Source organism: Pogona vitticeps, chromosome 4 (assembly GCF_051106095.1).
Source record: "Pogona vitticeps strain Pit_001003342236 chromosome 4, PviZW2.1, whole genome shotgun sequence".
Lineage (NCBI taxonomy): Eukaryota > Metazoa > Chordata > Lepidosauria > Squamata > Agamidae > Pogona > Pogona vitticeps.
The window spans coordinates 82,487,672-82,513,170 of NC_135786.1; the positions used below are offsets into that span (position 1 = coordinate 82,487,672).

Genomic DNA, 25,499 nt, shown 5'->3' on the forward strand with positions numbered 1-25,499 from the left:
AAGTTTCCCATCTGTTAAGGTCTTCAGATCCCGCTTGCAGATCTCCTTGTATCACAGCTGTGGTCTCCCTCTGGGGCGCTTTCCTTACATTAATTCTCCATACAGGAGATCTTCTGGAATCTGATCATCAGCCATTTTCACAATATGCCCAAGCCAATGTAGATGTTGCTGTTTCAGTAATGTATACATACTAAAAATTCCAGCTCATTCTAGAACAACACTATTTGGAACTTTGTCCTGCTAGGTGATACGTCAGAGACAACGCATATGGAATGTGTTCAACTTCCTCTCCTGCTGTGCACAAAGGGTCCAGGACTCACTGCAGCACAGGAGTGTACTCGGGACACAGGCTCTATAGATCTGGATCTTGGTACAGTGGTGCCTCGCTTAACGAGCGCACCGTACAACGAAGAATCCGTATAGCGATCCCTTTTTGGGGATCGCTATACGGAGCTGCCCCAATCGCCGCACTCGCTTTGCGACGATTGGGGTGTCCAGCGGCCATTTTGGAGCCGCCGATCAGCTGATCGGCGGTTCCAAAATGGCCACGGATGACCCGAAATGGCCCCCCGCAGCGTTTTCGCGACCTCGGTAAGCAAGGGGAGGGCGCGAAAACACTGACGGGGGCCATTTCGGGTCATCCGGCGGCCATTTTGGAGCTGCCGATCAGCTGATTGGCGGCTCCAAAATGGCCGCCGGACCGCAAAAACATCGCTGGAGGGGTAAGTTTGGGCGCCTATTGGAACGCATTAAACTAAGTTTAATGCGTTCCAATAGGCTTTTCCTGCCCCGTACAGCGATGTTTTCGCATAGCGAAGGTTAATCCGGAACGGATTGACCTCGCTATACGGGGCACCACTGTATATGCCGTCAGCTTCTTATTAAGCCATACACTCTTTGTGAGTCTAGAGAACATGGTAGCTGCTTTGCCAATGTGTTTATCCAGCTCGACATCTAGAGACCGAGTGTCAGAGATCGTTGAGCCAAGATACACGAAATAATGAACAAACTCCAGTTCTTGTGTAGAGATGGTAATAGAGGGAGTTGAGTCCACACCCTTTTCTTCAGGCTGATTGTTAATCCAAAATCTTGGCAGGCCTTACTAAAACGATTCATAAGCTGCTGGAGGTCTTCAGCAGAATGGGCAACAACAGCTGCATCACTGGTGAAAAGGAAGTCCTGCATACATTTCAGATGGGCTTTAGTCTTCGTTCTCAATCTAGAGAGATTAAAGAGCTTTCCATCTGATCTAGTCTGGAGATAGACACCTTCTGTTGCAGTTCTAAAAGCGTGCTTCAGCGTGACAGTAAAAAAGATCCCAAACAGAGTTGGCGCGAGGACACAGCCCTGTTTCACTCCGCTTCAGATGCCAAAGGGATCTGATATTGAGCCATCAAAAACTACAGTGCCCTCATTTTCTCATGAAATGATGTTAAGGAGTCGAGGTGGACATCCAATCTTGGGAAGTATTTTTAAAAGGCCGTCCCTGCTAACCAAATCAAAGGCATTTGTAAGATCTGTGAAGGCCACAAAGAGCAGCTGTTGTTCCCTACATTTCTCCTGCAACTGTCTGAGGGAAAATACTATGTCAATGGTGGATCTATTAGCCCGAAATCCACACTGTGATTCTGGATAGACTCTGTCTGCAAGGACCTGGAGTCTCTTCAGCACAACTCGGTCAGGCAGCTTCCCTACAATGCTGAGAAGAGAGATGTCACGGTAGTTATTGCAGTCGTCCCTGTCTCCTTTGTTCTTATACAATGTGATGATGTTTGCATCTTTCATGTCCTGTGGTACTCCACTTTCCCTCCAGAAAAGACAAAAGATTTCATACAGCTTGGCGGTGATAATCTCTTTACAGCATTTCAGCAGGAATGTTATCCTTCCTAGGTGCCTTGCTGGGAGCAAGGAAATCCAAAGTCGCTTTTATTTCTGCTAAAGTTGGTTCGCTCTTCAACTCTTCCAAGACAGGCAGGCACTCGATGTTATTTAATGCCTGTTCGGTTACTGCATTCTCTCTGGAGTATAGCTCTGAGTAGTGCTGCACCCAGCGTTCCATCTGCTGTGCTTAGTTCTGGATGATAACGTCTGTAGCAGACTTAAAGGAGCAGATTTCTTCTGTATTGGACCTAAAGCCTACTTGATACTGTCATATATACCCTTGATGTTACCTGTGTCCGCTGGTGTCTGTATGAGTGCAGAGGTGAAGCCAATAATCGTCAGAACATCTCCTGGCAGTCTGTTAGACTTTGCTATAAGCAACTCAAAGAAGAACTGGGATAGGCAGATATTTAAAGACTAAATCATTCGAGTTGTTCTGAGACTGTAGAGCTAAAGAGCAGCATATGTGATGTTCTGCTACTGGCCAGGAAATGAAGGGCCAGCAAAGAATTCTGCAACCCTCAGCCCTCAAGGGAATTGGGAAACCATTTATTAGCCCTTTCTACTGCATGAAGAAAGAACAGCATGTTTCTCTGCTTTATGCCAGAAAGAACACTTTGCTCCAAATAAGGGTGGATAAAAATCAATGATTTACCCACCGAATAAAGCAATTTAAACCACAATTCAAATCATTTTAAAAAATGAAAATTTTAAAATTTAAATCGTGATTTAACTTAATTTTATTTAATTCAAATCTACCCTGCTACAAATGCCAGTCTGAGACTCCAATTTTTAGAGTATTCTATTAGCTCAGAAACTAAGGACTGTTGGGTTGTATGTCTACTACTGAGTATTGTAAGCTGCTTTAGGGATCATTATGTCAAGAACGTGGGGCTCAATCATTTAGACAAAGAATTTTGTTATATCCAAAATTCTTTTGTAAAATTCTGAACACGACTTCTGCTTTATTTTTGGTTACAACTACCTGTGGACGATTGCTTGTTGAAGCTTCAGGACAATCACTAAAAGGCAAAACAGAATATGAAGTAGGCTCTCCATCCTTTCTGGAATCCAGTGGGCTTTTTGGTCTTGTAGGTAAACCTAACAAAATTAATAGAAAATAATTACTGCACTGAATTTGACTATTCCTCCTATAACCAATTTGTTTATTTGCTTACCTTTATCAAAAATAAGCTTAACTCGTCTACTGTTACGCTTTCGGTTTCTGAATTCTCTCTCAAAATTCCCAAGGCTTGTGGTATATTGGTCCCAAGAGATCTCTGGCAGTTTGACCACTCTCTGTGGCTTTGGAAGCCCCACATCAACCTAAAAGAAGTAAATTAAGTGGAGAAATTAACACAGGGAAAGCAACATCTCATAATAATGAGTCACATAACTGCACAACTATTGCAAGGTAATATCAAGCCATGTCTCACTAAATTTCCACTATATCTTAAAGGAACTCATCCAAGAGTAATACACAGCAGAGCATATAAATTATTTAGGAGAACAGAAAATAATTATTTCTAGGAAGTTATATATTTTTAAAATGCAGCCAAATTCTCACATTTGAATCTCTTTTGGCTACCTTTTTAACTATTTAAAAATATGTTTTCCATCATCTTTGTGGGAAAATATATCATAACAAAGAGATTAGAAAGAGACCAGGAAATACATTTGTAGAATATGGCATACCTGAACATAAACATCATCAATTAAAGAAATGATGATCAGAATACATGTGGCTATCCCACTCCACACCCTCCAACACACTCACTTAATGGACTTTCTTTAGCACCACAATGGTTTAAATCATGTTGCACAATTACACAAAAAGCATAACTTTTAGAGGTGAACTGCTGTAATTTAAGAAATACCTATCAACCTTATTTGTTGCATGCCAAGCCATGTGACTCAACATGCAAGTCACATATGCACATTTCTTAATTTGCAGCCAACTTGCTTCCAAAAGTTACTCTCTTTGCATAACTGTGCAACAAGATTTTAGTCGGTATTTTCTAAACAGAGATCTATGGACTGACCAGAAATTAGCATTCTTAATTTCCCAGTACTGGACTGGCACACTCAAGTGGTAGGTTTCAGTATTGCAATATTCAAACTCTTTCAGTAAAACTGAAAAAGTAACTTAACTGCCAATGACATACAGCTTTAGTTAGAGTCCCAGTCATACATTCAGCTGGAAGGGGGGGGGCAATGAAACAATGTGGCAGCAAATCAGGATAAGCATCAGATCCATCTCCTATTCAGTCATCCTTCAGTCAAAAGCAAAAATAAAACAAAACGCAGTGGCACTGCTGAATTTTCTTATGAGCTTTTGTTGATACATTCATTTCTTCCAACATATCAATGAAAGCTCATACTGAAATATAAAGAAAAGTGTGCTGTATATATATTATCTCATAGCGCTTGAAGCACTATCAAGGTGGTTTACATTTAATTATGCAGGCTGCACACTACTCCTCCCCTCCGGCAAGCTGGGTACTCAATTTACTAACCTCAGAAGGATGGAAGGCTGAGTGAACCTTGAGCTGAGGTTTGGGACTGAACCTCATGAACAGAGGTGTGATTGCAGTAGTTCGTCTTTAAGATGCCACTGTATTTTTTATTTTTTTGCTTTTGTCTTGATATGTTTGTACAGACTAACATAGCTACTTCTTTGGAAACTGCATCTGTCAGTGAGGAACAGTGAAAAGCAGTTCCTTTCTATGAATATGATGCTTACATGCTGGTTATTAATTTCCTACTAGGAATAATGCAAATAGGCTTTCTTTATGCCCGCATGCTTGTACGAAAGGCCTAGTTAAGGATGAAAGTGTCTGTCCTGGGACAACAGGACAGAAGAAAAATGGGTGAATGGGCAGGCATACACTTAAAACTGATGTGCTACCACGCTGTTTCAATGTCACCTGTAACTGAATGTGTGATCATAAGCTGTGATCTTCAAGGACTCCACACATTCTTTTCCCCCCAAGTACAAGGACTGCCTTTTTATGTGTGATGAACTCTAGTAACTACTAAAGGTACCACTGCTAAGTAAAGAAGAAGCATTACATCTAGAGAACTAGCCAGCTCTGCCTTGTCATTCACATTGGTGACTGCTACAGCCAGTGTGATATTCCTTAATAACTGAACATACAGCAAATTAAGCTGCCATCCCAGGTCCTGATTACCTGTAAATCCAGGAGGACCTAGGCTATATTCACAAATAGCCCCAAGTGGGATGAAATTGGAGGAAGCAGAATTAAAGCAAGTAGAATTCTTTGTACCTATCACACCCATGAGGCTCTGACAGGCATTAACTAAGAGAACCCTAAAAAGAAATCTTTGTAAACAAAGGCTTGAACGAACAATGCATTTGAGAAGCAGGAAGAGAAAATGACAGATTCAAGCAAATCCAATGGCCTTGGTCCTAGACAGACCTTCCCAACTAAATCTCACTCTATACTATTTTTCTGCAGGAGATGAATTATTAATTATCAATGGTATCTCCACAGTGCTTAATATTTCCCACTGCAATACCTTCTTTTGAAGACTTTCCACAAATCCAATGGGATCTTTCAGTGCTTCTCTCTGGTGTCTGCCTAAACTCTCAAGATCTTGAACTGCTTGAGTACGCTGAGCCTCGAGTACCGCAATCGTCTGTAATAGTCTCTGATAACTACAGAGACAAAGGGAAACAACTCACTACAAGTTTCTATTCAGTGACCAGAGCAAAAAAGACAGAACAAAACCTCAGCACCCAAAACACTTCTCTGAAGGAGTTAAGCAAAGCATTTTATTTTAACAAGAACGTACATATTACAAATAATTGTTAAAAATAAAACGGTGTCAGTCTCAAAAGTTCCTTGCCACTAAATGAAGAGTAGCAACGAATGCTTTGTAAACAAAAGCTACAATTTAGTTTAAAACACACAGATGACAATGAGAAGAAACTGGATGCTGAATAAGCCTCCAAAACATAGCTTTCATTCTTGCTACACAGTATGTTTCTATCTATCTACCACTATAAATATAACTTCAATGTATTAAATACTGAATAAGCTGCCTAAACGACTAAACAGAATCCTATTCTCAGGTAACGAGTCTGAATACAAGTTGCCACTCTTAGTTAGCAGCAATTAGTTATTATGATTTATGCCACTGCACACATATTGGAGTAAATAATCAACAGGATTTTGGCCATTATATCCTTTACATTAGATATTGTTATCTTGGGAAGGGACTTCTGCAGCTCAGTGGGAACTACAAAACATTAGAAATCTAGCAGTCATCCTGCTCATTATGCTCTGCCCGGGGTGTCTCTCAGAAAACTACCAGATGCCTAATGCCTTGCAGTTCCCACAGAACCTGGCCTTGCCCAGCCACTACCCCCATCTTCATAATGATTTATCATGACACAGCCTTGACTCCTCAGCTATAAGTATTTCAAATCACATGAGAGGACTTTGCTTTTCTGCTGAAGCCTGTAAAATGCTAGTTAAGGGAATTCCATCAGACATCTGGGGACTCACACCTGTGGAAGTCTCATATTTGCGATTATCTTTTATTTCTTTTTCTGTGTTGTCAAAAGCATCATCCTACCCTATCTTATTCCTTATGATTTAACTTCTTTCATAAACACATGAAAGTTTTTCTCTAAGCTTCATGTGCTTACTTATAGCAATGCAAATGCTATGACCGCAGGCTTATCTGAATTAAGGAGGAAAATGCTTAAACCTTTCTAAAGTATAGCTAATAATGTTTTTCATTATTATCAATACTGAGATACTGTACAGGCTGGAATTAATCTTCTGGATTTAATTCAAACTGTTGATTTTAATTGTTTATTATTTTATTTATTATTTTATTTATTTATTTATTTATTTATTTATTTATTTATTTATTTATTTATTTTATTTTATTTTATTTTATTTTATTTTATTTTATTTTATTTTATTTATATGCCGCCCACTCTACCCAAAGGTCTCTGGGTGGCTTACAACAATTAAAATTCAATACAATAAAATATAAAATGATTAAAATACAATTAAAATATGATTAAAATACAATTAAAATTGCCATCATCAAGACCTACAGTTTATGCCCTAAAACAAGTATGGTAATCAAGTAGCCAATCCATGGCTATGTTTGCACATCCTCAATGCACCACTGAACATTGAAACACCTTATTTCAACAGATATAGGAAAAAAATTATGTTGGAAGCAACTATTTTGCTTAATTTAATTACACTGTATGCTTTATTTAAATGGTTTTTAAAATTGTTATCACCAAACTTCTGACCTAGAGAAGTTGCCCACCCCTGCCCCAAGTAGTTTGGAGCTCCACTATTTAAAGGCCTATCTGCCTAGTCATGTACCTGTACAGTATCTACAAGAGAAGTCCTCTTGAGGCTGGATGTAACCTGCAGAGAGCTGCCTGATGGAGAGGTAAGAGAGGGCTTTTTTTATGTGGAGCTTACAACCTGCAGAGAGCACTTACCTTCAAATTATGACTGGCTTCCTACTATCACAAGTTTTTAAAAAGATGCTAATACATATCTTTTAAGTTTGGTCTTGTATTGTTTTACCTTTTTAATGATTTTGTCTGAATATTTTTGTCTAAAGATTTTTGTTTAAAGATCTTAACATTTTATTATCCTGTTTGCTTCATATTCCTTTGGCTGTTTTCATAAAAAGAAAATGGTATACAAGTATAACTAACAAGAAAACCTCTGTCTTCAGAAAAGTAATCTAGATAGGAGAGATCTATTTCAAATAATTTGTTGTCCTTAAATCAAATAAAAAATGGGAGAGAGTGCTCTTGTGGCCAATTCTGATAATTGTGCCTTGCAAATATTTATAAAAGCACAGAAGTGGGGGGAAAAACCAAAGCATACTTCCCTTCTCACTTAGGATGGCACCAAATCTGAAAAATTCCTACTAAAAGTTTTTCACAAACATCTTTAAATGCCTTTTACAAATTAGTTGCAAATAACTAAGACTCATCAAACCTAAAATATATGTTTGTAACAATTTGTTACATTTTTACTGTAACCTTACAAACACTTGTTACAAGTTATCCAAATATAACTAATTACTGGTTATCACATTAATTACTTCTAACCTCTGGAAGGAATAACCTTTACCCACATTTAAATACTTTATATATTCATTTTTCTTGATTTTTCACAATAGCATCTTTAGCCAGAAAAAGCAAATTATTTTAAATTATTTTGTGATTTAGTAAAAACAGTATTTGAGTAAGCTAAAATAGTCAAGTCTCAGGAGAATGAGTGTTTTTACTAACAGTATGTTGGAAGATAAGCCAAGCAAAGTATGTTGGAAGATAAGCCAAGCTAACTCAAGTATACATGCTCATATATGGGTGGACTCTGAACAGTTATGACACTGAAGCAACAGGAAAATAAATTTGAAACATGCTAATTTTACAGGTCTGAGAAAACAAAGTCAAAAGGGATTAATTAAATACATATTTGTTTTAAAAGTTAATCTCTTTACAACGCTAATGAAAAACTATAGATACAAAATGTATCTCAGGAAAAACATTTAAAATTTCTGCTTTGTGGACTGTAGCCAGACATGAAGCTTCCAGCTAACATTAAGTCCTTCCAACAGTGATATATAGAACACTTTTTAAACTTTACTTAAGTTTTTAAGTATACAATTTAGTTAAACTAAATTGATTAGTTCAGTCAGACTGATAGGTGTCAGTTTGCCTTTCCACATGACACACATACCTAAAATAAACTGGATCCTTGACTTCTATCACAGAATTATGAACATGACATGTAACATCTAATATGAACTGTTACAGCATGATAATAATACCTAACAAGCTACATATTTGTTTTTCTAACTCATTAGCAAAGTATTTCTAAAATAGTAAAAACAATAAAAATTGTTTAGACAGCTGCATTAAAGGTACACAGGCTGTGTTCAAATCTCTCACTAAGCAATATTTTTATTGCTAGAATTCCTATTAAAAGGCTTATGAGAGCTTTTGCTTCCAATTGGCTTAACTACAGTGTCACATCATCTAAATTTACACACTGTAATTAGCAATAACTATGGTTTGTTTAGAACAAAGCAACAGTCTTGCTATTGTTAAGACTCTAAATTTCACTTGCCCTAGCTAGCTAGCAGGATTCACAAAAACTGAAGTCTAGCAACATTAGGAATGCCCACCTTTGGTTTAGTGTGGCATCCAAACTGGTCTACAAGAAGCCTACATTTCAATACTAAGGACTTTCTTCTGCATGCAATTGTATCAACTATATGCAGAAATGTGACTAAGAAAAAACTTCTCCCTCAGTTTTTCTGACCTGCAAATAATTACTATCATCCTTCTTCCATGGGATAGAAGACCACTACGGCAAGATTACGTTAATGGCAAGTGGAAATCTTTGGTAATGAAAAACTTCCTTCTCCTGTACTATGGTTCCTATAGCTTTCACAAAATGAAATGATTACTCACTAGTCAGAAAAGCCATATGAGACAAGGGGGGAGTTTTATTACCAAAAATCTCCTTGGTTGTGATGTTATCACTCCTCTGCAGGCATAGCAAAACCAACAGGTTATCAGTCAATGAATCAAATTCAGCCAGTCTCTACATTTTATAGTAGTGGTCTCCAACCTTTTCTGCGTCACGGACCGGTTGGGGCGCTGGGGTCCGTCAACAGGTAGGGCAACCCCTTGCACTTGCGGGCCCACTCATGGAGGGGCGGAGTGCGCTTGTGCACATGTGCAAAGGAGTGGAGCACACTCGCGGAGGGGACACACTTGCGGAGGGGACACACTCGTGCGTGAAGGGGTGGAGTGCACTCGTGGAGGGGCAGAGTGCGCTCCCAGGGGATGGAGCGCACTGGTGCGCATGTGTGTAGGGGGCGGGGTGCACTCGTGGAAGGAAAGGGCACCTGTGTGTGTGGGTGGCGGGCTGTGCGTGCAGGTGGGGTGGGTGGGTGGAGTGCATGCAGGGGGTGGGAGATCTGTCTCCATGGCCCCAGTCCTGCCATGGCCATGGCCCAGCACCAGGCTGCGGACCAGAAGTTGGGGACCCCTGTCTTATAGGACATACGCATTTTGCAGTTTTTCTGATTAAAGATAGGAACTTTACATTCAACAACCACTGGGAATGTGAACACATTTCTTTATTAGTAGCATATTAATACTATCTGCTACCATTTAGTTCAACAGATTTCTAATAAAAGTTATAAATCTATAGTAATCAAGAAAAAAGAAGTAACCTAAAGCAGGAGTCCCCAGCCCAGTGCCGGTCCGCGTTCTTGGCTGGCCCAGGCCACAGAGACAGATCTTCCTCCCCCCGCATGCACTTCCCCCTGCACAGCCCATTTGCACATGCACACGAATGTGTGCGCACCCCTCGCGAGTGCCCCCATGCTGCCCCTTCACACATGTGCGCTGGCGGTGCCCCCCCAGATCCCATCCCCCCAACTGGCCACGGTATCAAAAAGGTTGGGGACCACTCACCTAAAGGATACAAATTCAGTCTCAGACAAGCCTTTCTCAGAAAGAAGTTACTACAGTATCTAGGGCAGTGGTTCCAACCTTAGGTCCCCAGACGTTCTTGGACTAAAACTAGAGACTTTCACCCTAGCTGTGTTGGCCAGGATTTCTAGGAGTGTTAGTCCAAGCGTATCTGGGTACCCAAGGCTGGAAACCACTGATCTACAAGTCCTGCTGGAAAGACTTTTCACCTCAAGCCATTTCACCTCAAAGAGCAACGGGATCCAGATAGGTGTCCAAAACTAGATCTTAACATTTGTTAGGTAGGACACAGAAGCCCTCCATAAGGGTAATACACTACTAGTAAACAGATTGTCTTATATGGACAGTGGATACACTATTAAATTTAACGTACTGCACTACATGTACTGTGATAGAAGGAAGAGGTCAGTATTTACATTTGTATTTTTAAATGCTCTAATTTGCTATGACTGGTAAAAAATGTGAATGCCTCATATAATTTATAAATTCCCCTATCACAAATAATTTGATATGTAAAAATGAAGAGAAACTGCTTTGAGACAGAAGACAGAACTGACCCAATAAAAACCATATAAATAATACACTCTTATTCACTTAATGGCCAAGTTATGTCAAATTTCTATTCAACTATTAGCCTTAAAAAAACCCTAGATTCTTCTATATAAAACACAAACATGAAGAAAACAACATTTTTGACTTACAGTAGTTTACTCCTAACCTCCAATAATGAATGGCACAGAAACTGAAACATAACTTTTTAGTAGTTATTATATTCAATATGGTAAGTAGGTTTAAACACTTTGAGTTTAAATGAGCTATTTTCTTTCATACATGTCTTTTCAGAATACTTTTACACTAATTACATATTTCATTCTAATTTACATTGCTCTTCCACTAAAGAACCACACTCATGGCAGCTAACAAATAACATTAAAATCTAATTAAAATAAATTAGGTAACACATTAAAATAATCAAAATAATTATGATAATCATCATGATCAGTACATATAACAGTGCAAAAAGCAGGTCACAAGGGCTATGTCCTCCTAACATCCTTTCTGAAAACACTGAGTACGCAACTGTGGTGTACATGTGTTGCATTTCACATTCAGAGAAAACTCTCTCCCATGTCTGCATCAAGCACACCACAACTGGCAGTAGTATGTTCTCAAACAATATGTTAAAGCTCCCAGGCACTTTTGAAGTATAGGTCCACATAGAGTGCATTACAGTAATAGTGACACAATAGTCAGAATCCAACTGCTTTTTTACTGCAAACAAAAGTAAAATCATAGAAGCCACTGCAACTAACTGAGGAGGTGCCATTCGTATGTTATATACTTGGCATCTTGTCAACCAGCCACAGTCGATTCTGAAATTTTGCTCCTACAGTATATCTAATAAAAAGCAACAAGAATTTGTCCAATGTAACTAAATAACAATCTTAGACAAATCAGGTCAGCTCAGAAAAGATCACAGTAGACAGACTAAACAGAGTCATACAAAATCATTACTTGTCACCGCTGCCCCATGGAAGTCCTAGGAATGTGGGAAATCTAAGGATTACCCCAGACCATAAACCTGACCTACAAACCTTCCCACAGGGAACTCACTCTTCAGGATCAGGTGGAATTCTAATCCCAGTACAAGATTTTCTACTGACCAATAGAATTTGTATCTTGTTAATATCCAACTTAGGTTTATTCATCCTCACCCAAACCATTACTCAGCCTAGACCACATTAAATACTGCTTTTGTAATATTAGATAACAAAAAGCAATTCCCCTTCAAATGACTTCTCTGAGTGGCTTCATATAGATGTTGAACACAGGGGCCGCAAAATAGATTCCTGTTCAGTATCATAGAGAAAACACTTCGGTGCACTCTAGTACCACTCTCTGGGTGTGATATGAGAGAATACGATGGAACCACTGCACTATGATGCCCTCAAACACCCAATCCAACTAACAAATAATCTTAGAACTGCACAACTGGAAAGGACCTAATGGATCATTGAGTCCAACCCCTGTCAACGAAACACAGTGTGGAATCAAACACCAAACCTCTAGCTCTACAGCCAGATACATAAATCTCTGAGCTATCCAAATCCAGGATACTACAGCTGCTGTTATTGAAAATCATCAAGATGTAATGGGGAGACTTTATTATGCACACTGGTTGTGTTGCACCAATTTCTCACTCTAGGAAAAATAGGAAGAAAGGAGCGTAGACATGGCATTTTTAACATATTTAGCTTTCATTTGACTAGCAGTTTCTTCCGTTCTTAACTGTTCCACTCTACATAGACTACAGCTTTTAAAACCCTTTGACAGCATCATCGGTCTGATCCAAATAAGGTGGCCTTATCCCTACTATTTGAAGTAGGACGTTTTTCTCCCCCAAAAGACTGGTGCGTGGGTATGTATGGAAAGGATTGCCCTTATTCAACACTGTCCTCCTCGCCCTAATCCAAACTGAGATTCCCACTCTTGCTATCTATATTCAGAAAAAATTATACTTCAGAAACACAAAGCAAACCATGTAGTTTGGCTTTTTTAAAAACCATGCAAGAGCTAAAGCCATGAATAAAGTTATGTCATATTTGATTCTAAACCACCCACTTAGTAGCAGTTTTCACACTTTGGAAAGTTGAGCACGTTCTTTTACTCAAACAGTATGGTCTGTCAGTTTGGCCACTTGGGTAAATAGTGTAAAAGACTAGACAAAGTGAGTGCCTAATTGCACTTTCTGAATAAAATAAATTTGTGATTTTTAGTGACAGGAAAATAGGGAAGAAAGAGTTGAGGAGAAACTTGGATAGCAAAGCTATCCACCCAATGTACAGCATACAACAACAATTTACGCAGACCTATATAAACATGATGCCCATGGCAATGAAGGGATTTTCAGTTCTCCACTTCTTCCCTATCACCCTTTCAAGAATTTAAAACATGCTCCAATTGATGTTTCAGGGTGCAAAAGTGCTGCAGGAGAAAGAGAACTCTGCTTCAGTAAGCACAGTTGACAGTACTAGGTACAGACCACTCTGCTCTTGATGAAAGCTTTTGAGTAAAGGAATTCCTGAAGAAATCTTTCAACCAGCTGCTTGTTCTTCATCAGATCACTTCTTCATGCTACATGCCTCAGCCTGTACTACCAACTTATGAGACATACTACAAAGCATGTGATTATCTTTTCTCATTTCTATGTTTTTATTTTCATTTATATAAGAAATACCATAATGGTGGGTGACTGGGTTTTGGCTGGCAAGTTGGATGTGTACCCAGAAAATCTGATAAAGCAGTTGGGATGGGGGACAGATTGTGCAGGAATGAAATTGTAGGTTGATTGGCTTGTAAACTGCCTGGCTATACAGCTGCTGATCTGGACAGAGAATGTGTATAAGACAGCACCCAAGTTAAAGTTTGTGTTAGAGATAGAAAGGACTATTGTTAAGGTAAGAGTTCTGATCTAAGGCTGTTAAGTCTATGTCTGAGAGAAACTGGGAAAAGGGAAAGAGAAGAGTTAAGAGCTGTGCCAAAGAGGGTCAGTTTTTGCAAAGAAGCTGTGGAAATACAGTCTGTTTTCACTAGAACATGTAAAAGCAAGTGACTGCCTGTATCTATATCCATTCCACTATTTTAAACCAGAAGGAAAGAGAGGAGCAAAATAAATAAAATTTAAGCTGAATAATAAGAACATGACAGGTTGCAATACTGAATCTTCTTTTTTTCCCCTTTCCTTTTTAAAAATAAATTTATTTTTGGTTTACAAAACTTGACAATTCTTCTTAAAATAGCAGGCACAAGATATTATATCACACATAACCACTGTTGAATGCTAAGACACAGTCAGGTTTTATCAGGAAAATAATATAAGTTGTGTGTGTTTCACTACATGTGAAATGGCTGTGTAAATTCAGCCCTAATGTGTGGCATTGTTAAACATAAGTGAACACTGGCTGTTTGCCTAGTTTCATAAGATGCCTGGGTGCATCTTATGAAGAAAGTAAGACAGAGGAAGGTGGCAACACAAATCATATGCAGCTCTTTGGAATGGTGGAATACTAGTGCACACATGCCCAAAAAGGGAGAAATCAGACTGTTTGTATCCACATTATCTGCTATATCTTTTCTCCCACCTCCTTGCCCCATTTTCAGAATATGTTAAGAAGTGCAGGGAGGGCAAACCTCCCATTTATTAAAAAAATTATTTAGATTTTTCATACTGTCATCTCCTGCTACATAAACAGTAATAAATGTTCATCATTCTGTTTCGAACTACAACTTCCTCTCTGAAAGCAGGAAGAATTTCACACTAAAAGATGGAAACTCAATAGAAAAACTGAAACCAAGTACTCATTTGCTCTGTAGTATTTCTAGTGGTTTTAACACAATTTTTGTGATCAAAATCCTACTATAAAGTCATGTATATGCAAGAAGAATTAAAGAAATTCCTGCAGCTAACTGACAAGGTGCCAGACAAATGACAGATGCACAACCAAAAATGCAAATGGCACCTTGTCTATCAGTCATGGCAACTTGTCATTCCTCTTGCGTGCTTATAATTAAACAGTAAGATTCAAGCCAATGAATCAATTCCAAGCCCAAAGACTTCAGAAGAGCTACATTGCTCCAAAGAGAGTAATACATTTATTTTTATAATTAAAATTAATATATCTTCGCTTTCATATATTCTTTTTTATAACTCCCCAAGTACTGCAACTGCAACCCAAAAATGATACAGTCTGTATAACAGATGCAGATAGCAAGTTTGCAAGCTACTGAAAAAAGTGAACGTTTGGTGGGGCAGGGGAAACATTTATGAAAAGAGCAGACTAATTTATAGACCAGAATTCTATTGCACAACTTCACACTGTATGACTGTGATGACATCATCAAGTATAGCCATGGGGTGGGGGATTAAAAGTTTCTTATTTCATCGCCATAACCAAGAGAACATCAGAGATTCTTTTTGTCCTGGGAAAAGCTTTGGCACCAACAGAGTGAACTCTTGCAGGCATGAAAGTTGCTATTGTGATTGCACTGCCAGTCCTATCCCACTGCTTCCAAATGCTTCTACAGGACAAAAAGGATTGCTAGGTGTCCTTGGAACTTGGGTGCATGTGTGGGTAAGCATGCTTTTAATTGCCACAAACAGCCATGGCAAATGACATCATCATAGTCTTGCAGTGTAAAGTATGAGTCTGGCCATTTTTCTCTACAATATTTTATGGTCAGCAACCATCTTCAATAGTTAATGCTTGTATTATAAATAATAACCAATTCTGACTTATGGCAACCCTTTCCAGGTTCTGAGAATGCTCAGAAGTGGTTTACCATTCCCTTCTCCTAGGGGCATCCTGAGACTGTGCAGCTTGCCCACGGCTAAACAGGCTGGCTCTACTTGCAAGAGGTACACTGGGGAATCCAACTCTCAACCTCTGGCTCCACAGCCGTTACCTAGACCAGTGGTCCTCAACCTTGGGCCTCCAGATGTTCTTGGACTTCAACTCCCAGAAATCCTAGCCAACAGAGATGGGGGTGAAGGCTTCTGGGAGTTGTAGTCCAAGAACATCTGGAGGCCCAAGGTTGGGGAACACTGACCTAGACCACTGAGCTATCTAACCAGCTCAATATTTGCATTAGCTTTTGTTTTTTTTTTATAAGGGTACACTGTAAGAACCAGCCCACAGCATTTCTCATGGTGATACAGTGGTGCCTCACATAGCGATAATAATCGGTGCAGCAAAAATTGCTGCGATATTAAAAAGCCCATAGGAATGCATTGAAACCCCTTCAATACGTTCCTATGGGCTTCAGACTCACCTTTAAGCAAAAATCCTCCATACGGCAGCCATTTTTGCTGCCCGGTAAGCGAGGAATCCACCCCAGAAAACAGCAGGCGGCCATTTTTTTACCCAGTGGCCATTCTGGAACCGCCGATCAGCTGTTAAAAAATCATCGCTTTGCGATGATCGGTAAGGGAAACAGGGCACCGATCATCGCAAAGCGATTTTTCCCAATTTAAAACATCGCAATGCGATCGCAAAAAGTTAATCGCTATGCGATTTCGTCATTAAACGGGGCACCCGTTAAGCAAGGCACCACTGTATAAAAAAAGTAATTAATAGTGTCATAGATGAAGAAGATATATGAACTGATCTTCTAGGTTCCACCAATCCTCTGAGTCCCAAGTGTTTCTGAACCTTTCTCAGATGCTTCTAATAGAAAAACATCACTAATTCTAATGCTCCTCCTCTTAAATATAGCACAGCTTATAATGTGCTCACACCTGGAATGGAAAATCTGTGTCTTCTAAAACTCACTGTCCTTGAGCTGCATTTAGCAGCTTTATTCCCTCTCTTACAAAAGGATTGTAAGGACCTGCTGTTCAGCCTTGCTTGCATACACAGCAGCCACATTTCTCAGTAGCTGAAGCGTGCTGGCATACATTTATCCCTGGAATCATCTGCACTTTCTCACAGGACAACAAATGAAAGGATAGAAGACATTTTAGAACCAAATATTTAAGGAACAGTGCAAGCTGAGGTGGGGTGCAAACACACAAAATGAAACACAAAGTGCGTTTTAACAAACAAATCAAACACTTCCTCATCTCATTCTTTATAGCATATTTTTATCAATTTAACTGGAGGTCTATAGCAAAAAATAAAACATTACAAAATGGCAATATATAACAATTGCTAAAGTCCTGTTGCTTGGCATAATAAGTTGAAACCAGACTAGGCCAAATCAATTAGTAGAGATTTGGTGAGTCAACCTCTTGTAAGTTTCACTGATTCAATAGGCTTACTCTAGTTGTGACTTACTATAATAAGAAACAGGATTTCAGCCACTAATAACAACAATAGCAACACACATGGAAACAGAAATAAAACATTAGCCATTTAAAAGCATTTGTATGAAACTTTTGCCTGGCTCCTAAAAAGAGCAACATAGGAAGACAAGCAAGTCTTCTTGAGAAGAGGATTCCACAGATTTAAATGCATAAGGAAAAATCCTACTGGTGTTCATATAAAGTTTGCATAATCTGTCACAACTAATTGCAGCTAATTAGCCACAGCACGTTATGTAAAAAACTTTAGGATTCTGGTCAATCTTCAGCACATAAAGTATGACAACAGTTTTTGATGTTAATATGAATGCCTCTAACTGGATCAAATTAGGCAGCATAGCTAAATACGGGGTGCCCTGGATCTGTAAATTTCTGAAGGCATGTATCTTGATTAATATGTAAGCAAAGAACCATTTTCTTTTACTTTTTTGCATTGCAACACAAGTAGAGATGGTGTCATATCCTAGGATCACTGATGGCATGGCTACACTGTTTGAATTCATTCCAAGCTGAAAATTATTGTGCATACAAGCATATTCTTGTGAGGATCACTGACGTCTAGACCAGTGGCTCCCCAGATGTTCATGGACTTAAACTCCCAGAAGCCTTCACCACTAGCTATGTTGGCCTGGGTTTCTGGGAGCAGGAGTTCAAGAACATCCGGGGAACCAAGTTTGGGAACTACTGTTCTAGACTGACAAAGCCATAGCTATACTCATATTCTTAACTGAATGCACGACACTACTCATCAGTATCGGCAGAACACAGATGCACACCAAAATAAGCTTAAATGCAAATAGTCTGGGGACAACTATCTTTACTGAGATTACTTTTTTAGAATCTCATGCTGAATAGGAAAGTTCCAGGAATCTTGAGTAGAGGGAGAAATAGAGCCTTCCTTACCTTCAGGTAAGGTTGAAGTCTCAGTTTCCTTGTGGACTGAGTTCATCACATCAGTCAAAGTCTTCCTTTAAAAAAAAGCCCTACAATCTTGGCTAAAATAAAATGGTGACACACACATACAAACACATATGTAACTAAAATCAGTTATCTAGGTCTTTGACTTTTGTAGGCAGAATGTCTGCTTGAACATTGCAGAGAGAAGAGATATACCATGGCACTGAGGATAGTTCCATCAGTTGTGAAGCACAGAAGCCACATTGGTGCTACTATTTGTACAAAATTGCTCTCTATACAGTGTATATGACATAAATACCCAAACAGTACACATGTATGCACACACACACATGTACAGTACTATTAAAACAATCAGTACTCCAGGGAACATGGGACTTATCATTTTAGACAAATCACACAAGTCTCAGTCAGATTACTGAAGCAGATCATGCCCATTCAATCACAGGTATTAAAGTCAATTTTGAAACAGAAATTCTGATTACTAATATCTTAGCCAATTATCACTATCTTACCTAACAGAATATACAGTAAGCCAATCATATTGCATGTACAAATTAATAAATCCGGAGTCACTGGAATCATTTATATTGTATATTTATATTGCGTATATAAATGCAAGCCATAGAGCCAGCGCTTGTCCTTAGACAGTTTCCGTGGTCACATGGCCAGCGCAACTAGACAAAGAACGCCGTTACCTTCCCACCATGGTGATACCTATTTATCTACTTGCATTTTTACATGCTTTCAAACTGCTAGGTTGGCAGGAGCTGGGAAAAAGAGACGGGAGCTCACTCAGTCACGTGGATTCGATCTTACAACTGCTGGTCTTCCAACCTTGCAGCACAGAGGCTTCTGCAGTTTAACCCGCAGCACCACCACATCCCACTATCACAACAGTCTAAATACTGTATTTTGGATGAAACACCTATGACCAGAGAGAACTGCAGTATGAGGCATGAATTCTTGTATTTATTAAATTACTAAAAAGGAACCTCGTGGCGCAGTGGTTAAACTGCTGTACTATAGCCAAAACTGTGCTCACGATCCAGGGCTCTATCCCAGGTAGCTGGCTCAAAGTTGACTTAGCCTTCTATCCTTCTGAGGTTGGTAAAATGAGTACCCAACTCACTGAGGGGGTGTAGTTTGCATAATTAACTTGCAAACCACCCAGAGAGTGCTTTAAGTGCTATAGGCCGGTATATAAGCAGCACACTGTTTTGCATGAAAAGTATTGGTTGCCTACGTTTTACGAAAAGGTGACTGTAACAGCAGCTTTTCTTCTCAACTGGCTCCCTGCTAATTAGAAAGTTCTATACTACCCTGGGAACATAACAGCAGTACTGCACAATAACACCTATAGCAACTGTGCATATATAATCAAACTGTTTGTCAATACCAAGGCTTGATAATAAAAACTTTAAAAAGTTAGCAGTAGGTGGACGTAATAGCTCACATAAGCTAAAAAAAAAAAGTAACATAAAACCAAAAAATTATCTCCTCTATCCTGGAACTCACTAGATGTAAAATCATGTTAACATCACAGATTCTAGTTCAGACCAGAACACAACCAGGATGATACTCAAGCTATTGGAAAAATCTATGTATTAACTCCTAAGACTTTTGTTTTGGAGGGGGAACCTTTATGTGGTCATAGTTTTAAAGATTCAGATTATACCTCAAAGATCCTACTGTACAACACAGACTATAAATTTCAATTTTATATTGTGTCAATGCATTCATATGCCTTTTTACATGGGTGTTGTAAATAAAGTCCAACAGCTCTTTAATTGGAGCCTAAATCTGATGGGATTCTATAACCTTCTGTAAAGATCTACAGTATTGCCTCTAGTACTTTGTTTAGCAGATACCATGATGAAACAGGTACAGTATTCTTAAACCAGGCTTGTATCTCCAGAGATACATGCTTCTTAGCAGCAATATACAGAGATGAGAAATAATATGATCAGCTCTATTTTCAGGCCCCTACCTCTCTCTCTGAAAGTGCATACACCAGAGGTGTCAATGAATAGAGGATTTTTGGGTATGAATTCAATATGAAGAAATAGAGTGGAAAATATGTATTAAGGGATCTATCTATAAAAGAAAGAATGCATTTCTTTGGAGAAAATTATGATTACATTTAGTCCTTCCAAATATTAATTTAAACTGTAAGCTGTAAGCCGCCCAGAGACCTTCGGGTAGTGTGGGCGGCATATAAGTTAAATAAATAAATAAATAAATAAATAAATAAATAAATAGTGATCTGATTTAAAACAAATCCCCTTTGCCTACACAGGAACACAGCATTTAATCACACCAGTAGTATTCTGATACTAATGAATCAAAAGAGGCTCAAATAGCCACTCTTATTGTTCTTTATTCTTATGAAAGATAATTACAGTTTAATGGATGCAATACTCTAAAAATCCTGGCAGTGACAGGAGGCCAATAAGGGGATAGTTGGAAGGATGGCAGAGGGCAGGAGCAGGCAGGTCCCCCTCCCAGTTCATTTTCACCAGAAAAATGAACCACAAAACAGTTGGTTTTTCCAGGGGTTTGTGGTTACCCATCATGAATCGCTGATTTTCAAGTTCATGTCCATCTTATTTATTTATTTATTTATTTATTTATTTATTTATTTATTTATTTATTTATTTATTTATTTATTTATTTATTTATTTATTTACATTTTATTTTATTAGACTTATATACTGCCCATCAGACTTATATACTGCCCATCCAGAATGTGTCTGCTCTGGGTAGTTTATACACACACAAAAAATAAACTATGAAAATATAAATGTACTAAAAATAGGACCCAGTTTAACAACAGAATCCAAAAGGTTAAGAGAAACGGAAAAGAAAAATAGGCTAAGTGATGGCTGCAGGGAAGTCCTGCCTATATAGCCATGTCTTCAAACTGGTCTTAAAGGCCCTCAGTGAGGGGGGCCAAGCGGATCTCTACAGGTAAACTGTTCCGGAGATGAGAGGCCACTGCCAAGAAGGTCTGATTTTTATATTTTTTTTCCCTTCAGATCACTTGCATTTGCTTTTTAACAAATATGCATTTACCATGCAAGTGTTTATTAGATATTGAGTGGTATTCCTTAAATTGACAATTTTATTCTATTCTGTGATTTTTCTACCCTCTCACAAATTATATGACTTCATTAGATTATGAGTCCATTTGGGGCAGAATTAACATTCAGAAGGTGTTGTAAATTACTCTTGAGTCCATGAAATAAGGTAAAGGTAAAGGTTCCCCTTGACATTTTAGTCAGTCGTGTTCGACTCTAGTGGGCGGTGCTCATCCCCGTTTCCAAGCCGTGGAGCCAGCGTTTGTCCGAAGACAGTTTCTGTTGTCACGTGGCCAGCGCGACTTAGATTCAGAACGCTGTTTACCTTCCCATCGAGATGGTACCTATTTATCTACTCGCATTTTACATGCTTTTGAACTGCTAGGTTGGCGAGGAGCTGGGACAAAGTGACGGGAACTCACTCCGTCGCGTGGATTCGATCTAAAGTAGGGTACAAATCAAGCAAATGAATTACCAAATAAATCAAACATTTCCCAATTCTTATTCAGGTAACTGATATAATCCTCCATGACATTCAAAAGCTAGCTAATATTTATATGTAATAATGCAAATGACTCCTTCATGGATTGCTGCCTTGTCATGGTGAAGCATCATACTGATCTCAGACCCCAACCAACAGCATCAGTATACAACACACTATTTAAAAGCAATCATTCCTAGAATACAAACTGAGAGCTACAGAGTAGCTACTATCTCTTGGTGTAACTGCATGTAAACTGAACTCTCCAGATCCCTGCTATTTGTCTAGATTGCACATCCTGACACAATTCACTATTCAAAAACATTACTCTTCTCTATAAACAGCTAAGAACAAATATAAAGAGGGTGTGAGGTTGCGGGGAACTTAATGTATTATCAGGTGTCTGCCTATAAAAACTCTTGCACAACCCCCTTGTGTATGAATCCTGAAGATTACCTGTAGTTCAAAGCTTTTCCATTTCCAGCTCTTAATATTACAAATATTACATTATTACAGCTAATACAGTGGTGCCTCGCTTAGCGATCGCTCCGCTTAGCGAAGAAATTGCTTAGTGACACATTTTTTGCAATCGCAAAAGTGATCGCTTTCCCATGTTCTCTATGGGGTATTTTCGCTTTGCGATGATCGCAGGGAAGCGATCATCACAAAGCCCCCATTTGCACACAGCTGATCGGCGGTTTCAACGTGGCCGCCTGCTGTGTTTAGGGATGGATTCCTCGCTTTAGAGGCACTGAAAATGGTGGCGCTATGGAGGATCTTCGCTCAACTGTGAGTTTTAAGCCCATAGGAAAGCATTGAAGGGGTTTCAATGCGTTTCTATGGGCTTTTTAATACCGCATAGCAACATTTTCGTTCTGCAGCGATTTTTGCGGAACGAATTAACGTCGCTAAGTGAGGCACCACTGTATATATGTAACCTAAGTGATGAAACTCTTAAGATTTCTTTGAATTTAAGAAATATTACTAGACTAGTTACCAAAGAAAACTTCATTGCAGGTATGGAAACACCTGGATGATAAATTTAGGAAGACAGATCAGGTTAGGTAATTTGAAATATACACAGATTAATCTATTTTTTGCAATACTATGTAACTGTCATAATAATTGACAGTTTATACACTCTGCTATGTACACTAATACAACTTTCTAACAGAAAATATTTAGCATACTAATTAAGTGAAAGATTAATTGCAATGTTACAAGAAGAGAATTGTAAAAATTCTGGTTCTTAGCCAGTTGAGGAAAAAAGAAAAAAAAGGTCTATAATTTGAAAGTCATACTAAGGCTGTTGCACTAAAGTAACATGCTTAGGTCACTCTCCTTAATAGTAATGTATGAAAGAAGGCAATTTTTTACTTTTTCAAGAAACAAAGTCCTCTTTAAAGATAAATATTATTCAAATGGCATTAGAGCAGACACAAAATTTTCAAAAACCAGGGATCTGATTAGCAAACAAAAAGCAGAATCCATGGTTACCATAGTTACACATACTCTTTGTTGTGTTTCAATGCCACATGATCTGATTCAAAGAAATAAACATCAGGCTCTTCCTCCTCATCCTCCACAGCATGAAGATTGGCACTTTCTTTGGCGGATGGTAGAGATCCAGTAACAAGTCTAGCCACTGAGGATGATTTACTTAGTCCTTCATCTATATTCTCCCCAGAGTCACAACCTCTCTCTTTTTCATTCAGAATTTCTGTGTTTATGGTAGATCCATTGATACTACTAACACTTGATTCTAGATTATTTTCAGGGGCTCTATGATTATTTTCCTCAATCTGTCCATTTTCTCTACACGGAGAACTTTGTTTAGTTGGGGTACCTTTTGCAGGGCCCACTCTCCATGGAGATGTTCTTAGTGTGTATCTGTGTTCTTGAGATTCTGATGCTGATGTAATTTGGGCTGAAATACAGTCTGAAATTGGTGGTTCAGGATCACCTGAGACTGATGTACTGTCATGGTAATTGTCCAGATTGCTGTTAGTGTTTTCAGATGGTTCCTTTGAGGCACTGCTATCCCCGACTACATCTACTTCCTCCTCAGAATCCCTTAATAAAGATGACTGGACTTCAGAAAAGGACTCCGTACCCGTACCTGATTCATGTGCCTGATTAGCAGTTTCTTCAGGCAAGCAGTTCTTTAACTGTTTGCGGTCCTCTATCTGTTCTTGTGAATTTGTGCAAGGCACACTATGGTCTACGGAACTGTCCTCTTTATTTTTGTTAAGAAAAAATGATGAATGGGTCAATGTACTTCCATTTTCTGTTACAGAGTTTTCCTTGGATGAACATGAATCACCATTGCTATGTGTTGTACTCCCATCAGGCTGACAGTCATTACACGTTGTAGCATTTGAATCTTTCCCATCAACCCCATTGACAGTCTGACAGTCTAAGAGTTCTTCTGATATCGAGGAACTGTTAAACTTTTCTGCACAAGAGTTCACTTTTTTAGCTTCCCTTTTATCACTATCGTCCAATATAAGACATCGACAAGCTCGTTTAGGTCCTGGAGTGACTGCAACATTGTCTGATACAGAGCACTTGCGCTCCAATCGCTCCTTTCCTGTTTTAGACAGCTGCACCTCTTCTGAACTATTTTGTGTCTCTGAACGTAGGCAGCGCTTAATTCTCTTTAAAACTGGAGAGACAGATTCTGCCTGTTTCTTCTCACAATTCTCCACAATCTGTTTTTCAACACCATCCTTTTCTGAAGTTGACAATCCTCTCTTTCTAGGGCTTACCCATGCTTCTTTAGAATTTTGCTGCTTCACATCATTTATTCGTCCACTATTGTTTCCCTTCTGAGTCTGCAGAGACTCTGGTTTCTTCTTTGGTGATCTTGACCTTACTTGTGAAAGAGAAGAAACTTCCTCTGGATGAGCAATGCTACGGTTTCTTAAAGTTCGGCCACAAAAATTTTCGTCCAAACCATTTAAACCCACTGTTGATCTTGTGACACGAGTAGATCGAGAAGCAGCCATACTATGGCAAGTCCCTAGATTATGTTCCTCATGATCCACTCATTTGGACACCTTCAAAGAAAGATAAACAATACAATGAGAAATAGTATTAACTATAGTAACAATTACACTAACATTTTAAATATACTACTAAATGAAGATCACTAATACTGTGGCTTATTTGTCTTCCAACAAAATATTTGCAGTGTGTGCTAATAGTAGCAGATGCTTCAATATTAACAGCACTACTTCTACAGATAGTAGAAGGAAGAATAGGTGTTGATACTAAATACAAGCCTAAAATGAAATATTCCTGAGTTAAATTAAGACATGTCTAAACTGATTTATTTACATAACATTGCTTTTACCACAGAAAAAGCAATGGAAGGACTTTCAGACATCCAACACATTTAAGAAAAGATAAAAAGTTTCCATCAAGTTTCAATAACCACTTCCAACTTACTATTTAGGATTATGCTTGGAACACCAAACATTTGTAGATTCTTAAAAAGTCAAGCAATGCAGTGATCATCTAATCCAGCAGTTTCTAAACTCAGACCCCTCAGATATTATTGGTCAATGAATTTCAGACTATGCTTTAGTACTACAGTCAATCCTAAAACAGAGTAGTTTAAGGCTAAAGTGTGAGTGTAGTACTTTGCCCAGACACAACCACAAACGTATAACTTCTGCAAATCACAAAAAAGTTCATCTACTCCCCACTTGATACAGTGGTGCCTTGCAAGACGAGCGCTCCGTTTTACGACAA

General features: G+C 38.7%; 1 protein-coding gene across 4 annotated transcripts in view; it reads right to left on the reverse strand.

Annotated features, from left to right (window-relative positions):
• The window catches only part of ZZZ3 (zinc finger ZZ-type containing 3), a 73,950-nt gene that overhangs the window by 19,173 nt on the left and 29,278 nt on the right, over positions 1 to 25,499 (reverse strand). For all 4 annotated transcript variants that reach the window (XM_020794673.3, XM_072997815.2, XM_020794672.3 and 1 more), the window contains exons 2-5: positions 23,256 to 24,802; positions 5,422 to 5,560; positions 3,060 to 3,207; positions 2,867 to 2,982 (exon numbers count right to left, since the gene is read on the reverse strand). In XM_020794673.3, coding sequence (XP_020650332.1) covers positions 2,867 to 2,982; positions 3,060 to 3,207; positions 5,422 to 5,560; positions 23,256 to 24,751 — 1,899 coding nt within the window. In that variant the 5' untranslated portion in view covers positions 24,752 to 24,802. The remainder of the gene's footprint in view (positions 1 to 2,866; positions 2,983 to 3,059; positions 3,208 to 5,421; positions 5,561 to 23,255; positions 24,803 to 25,499) is intronic.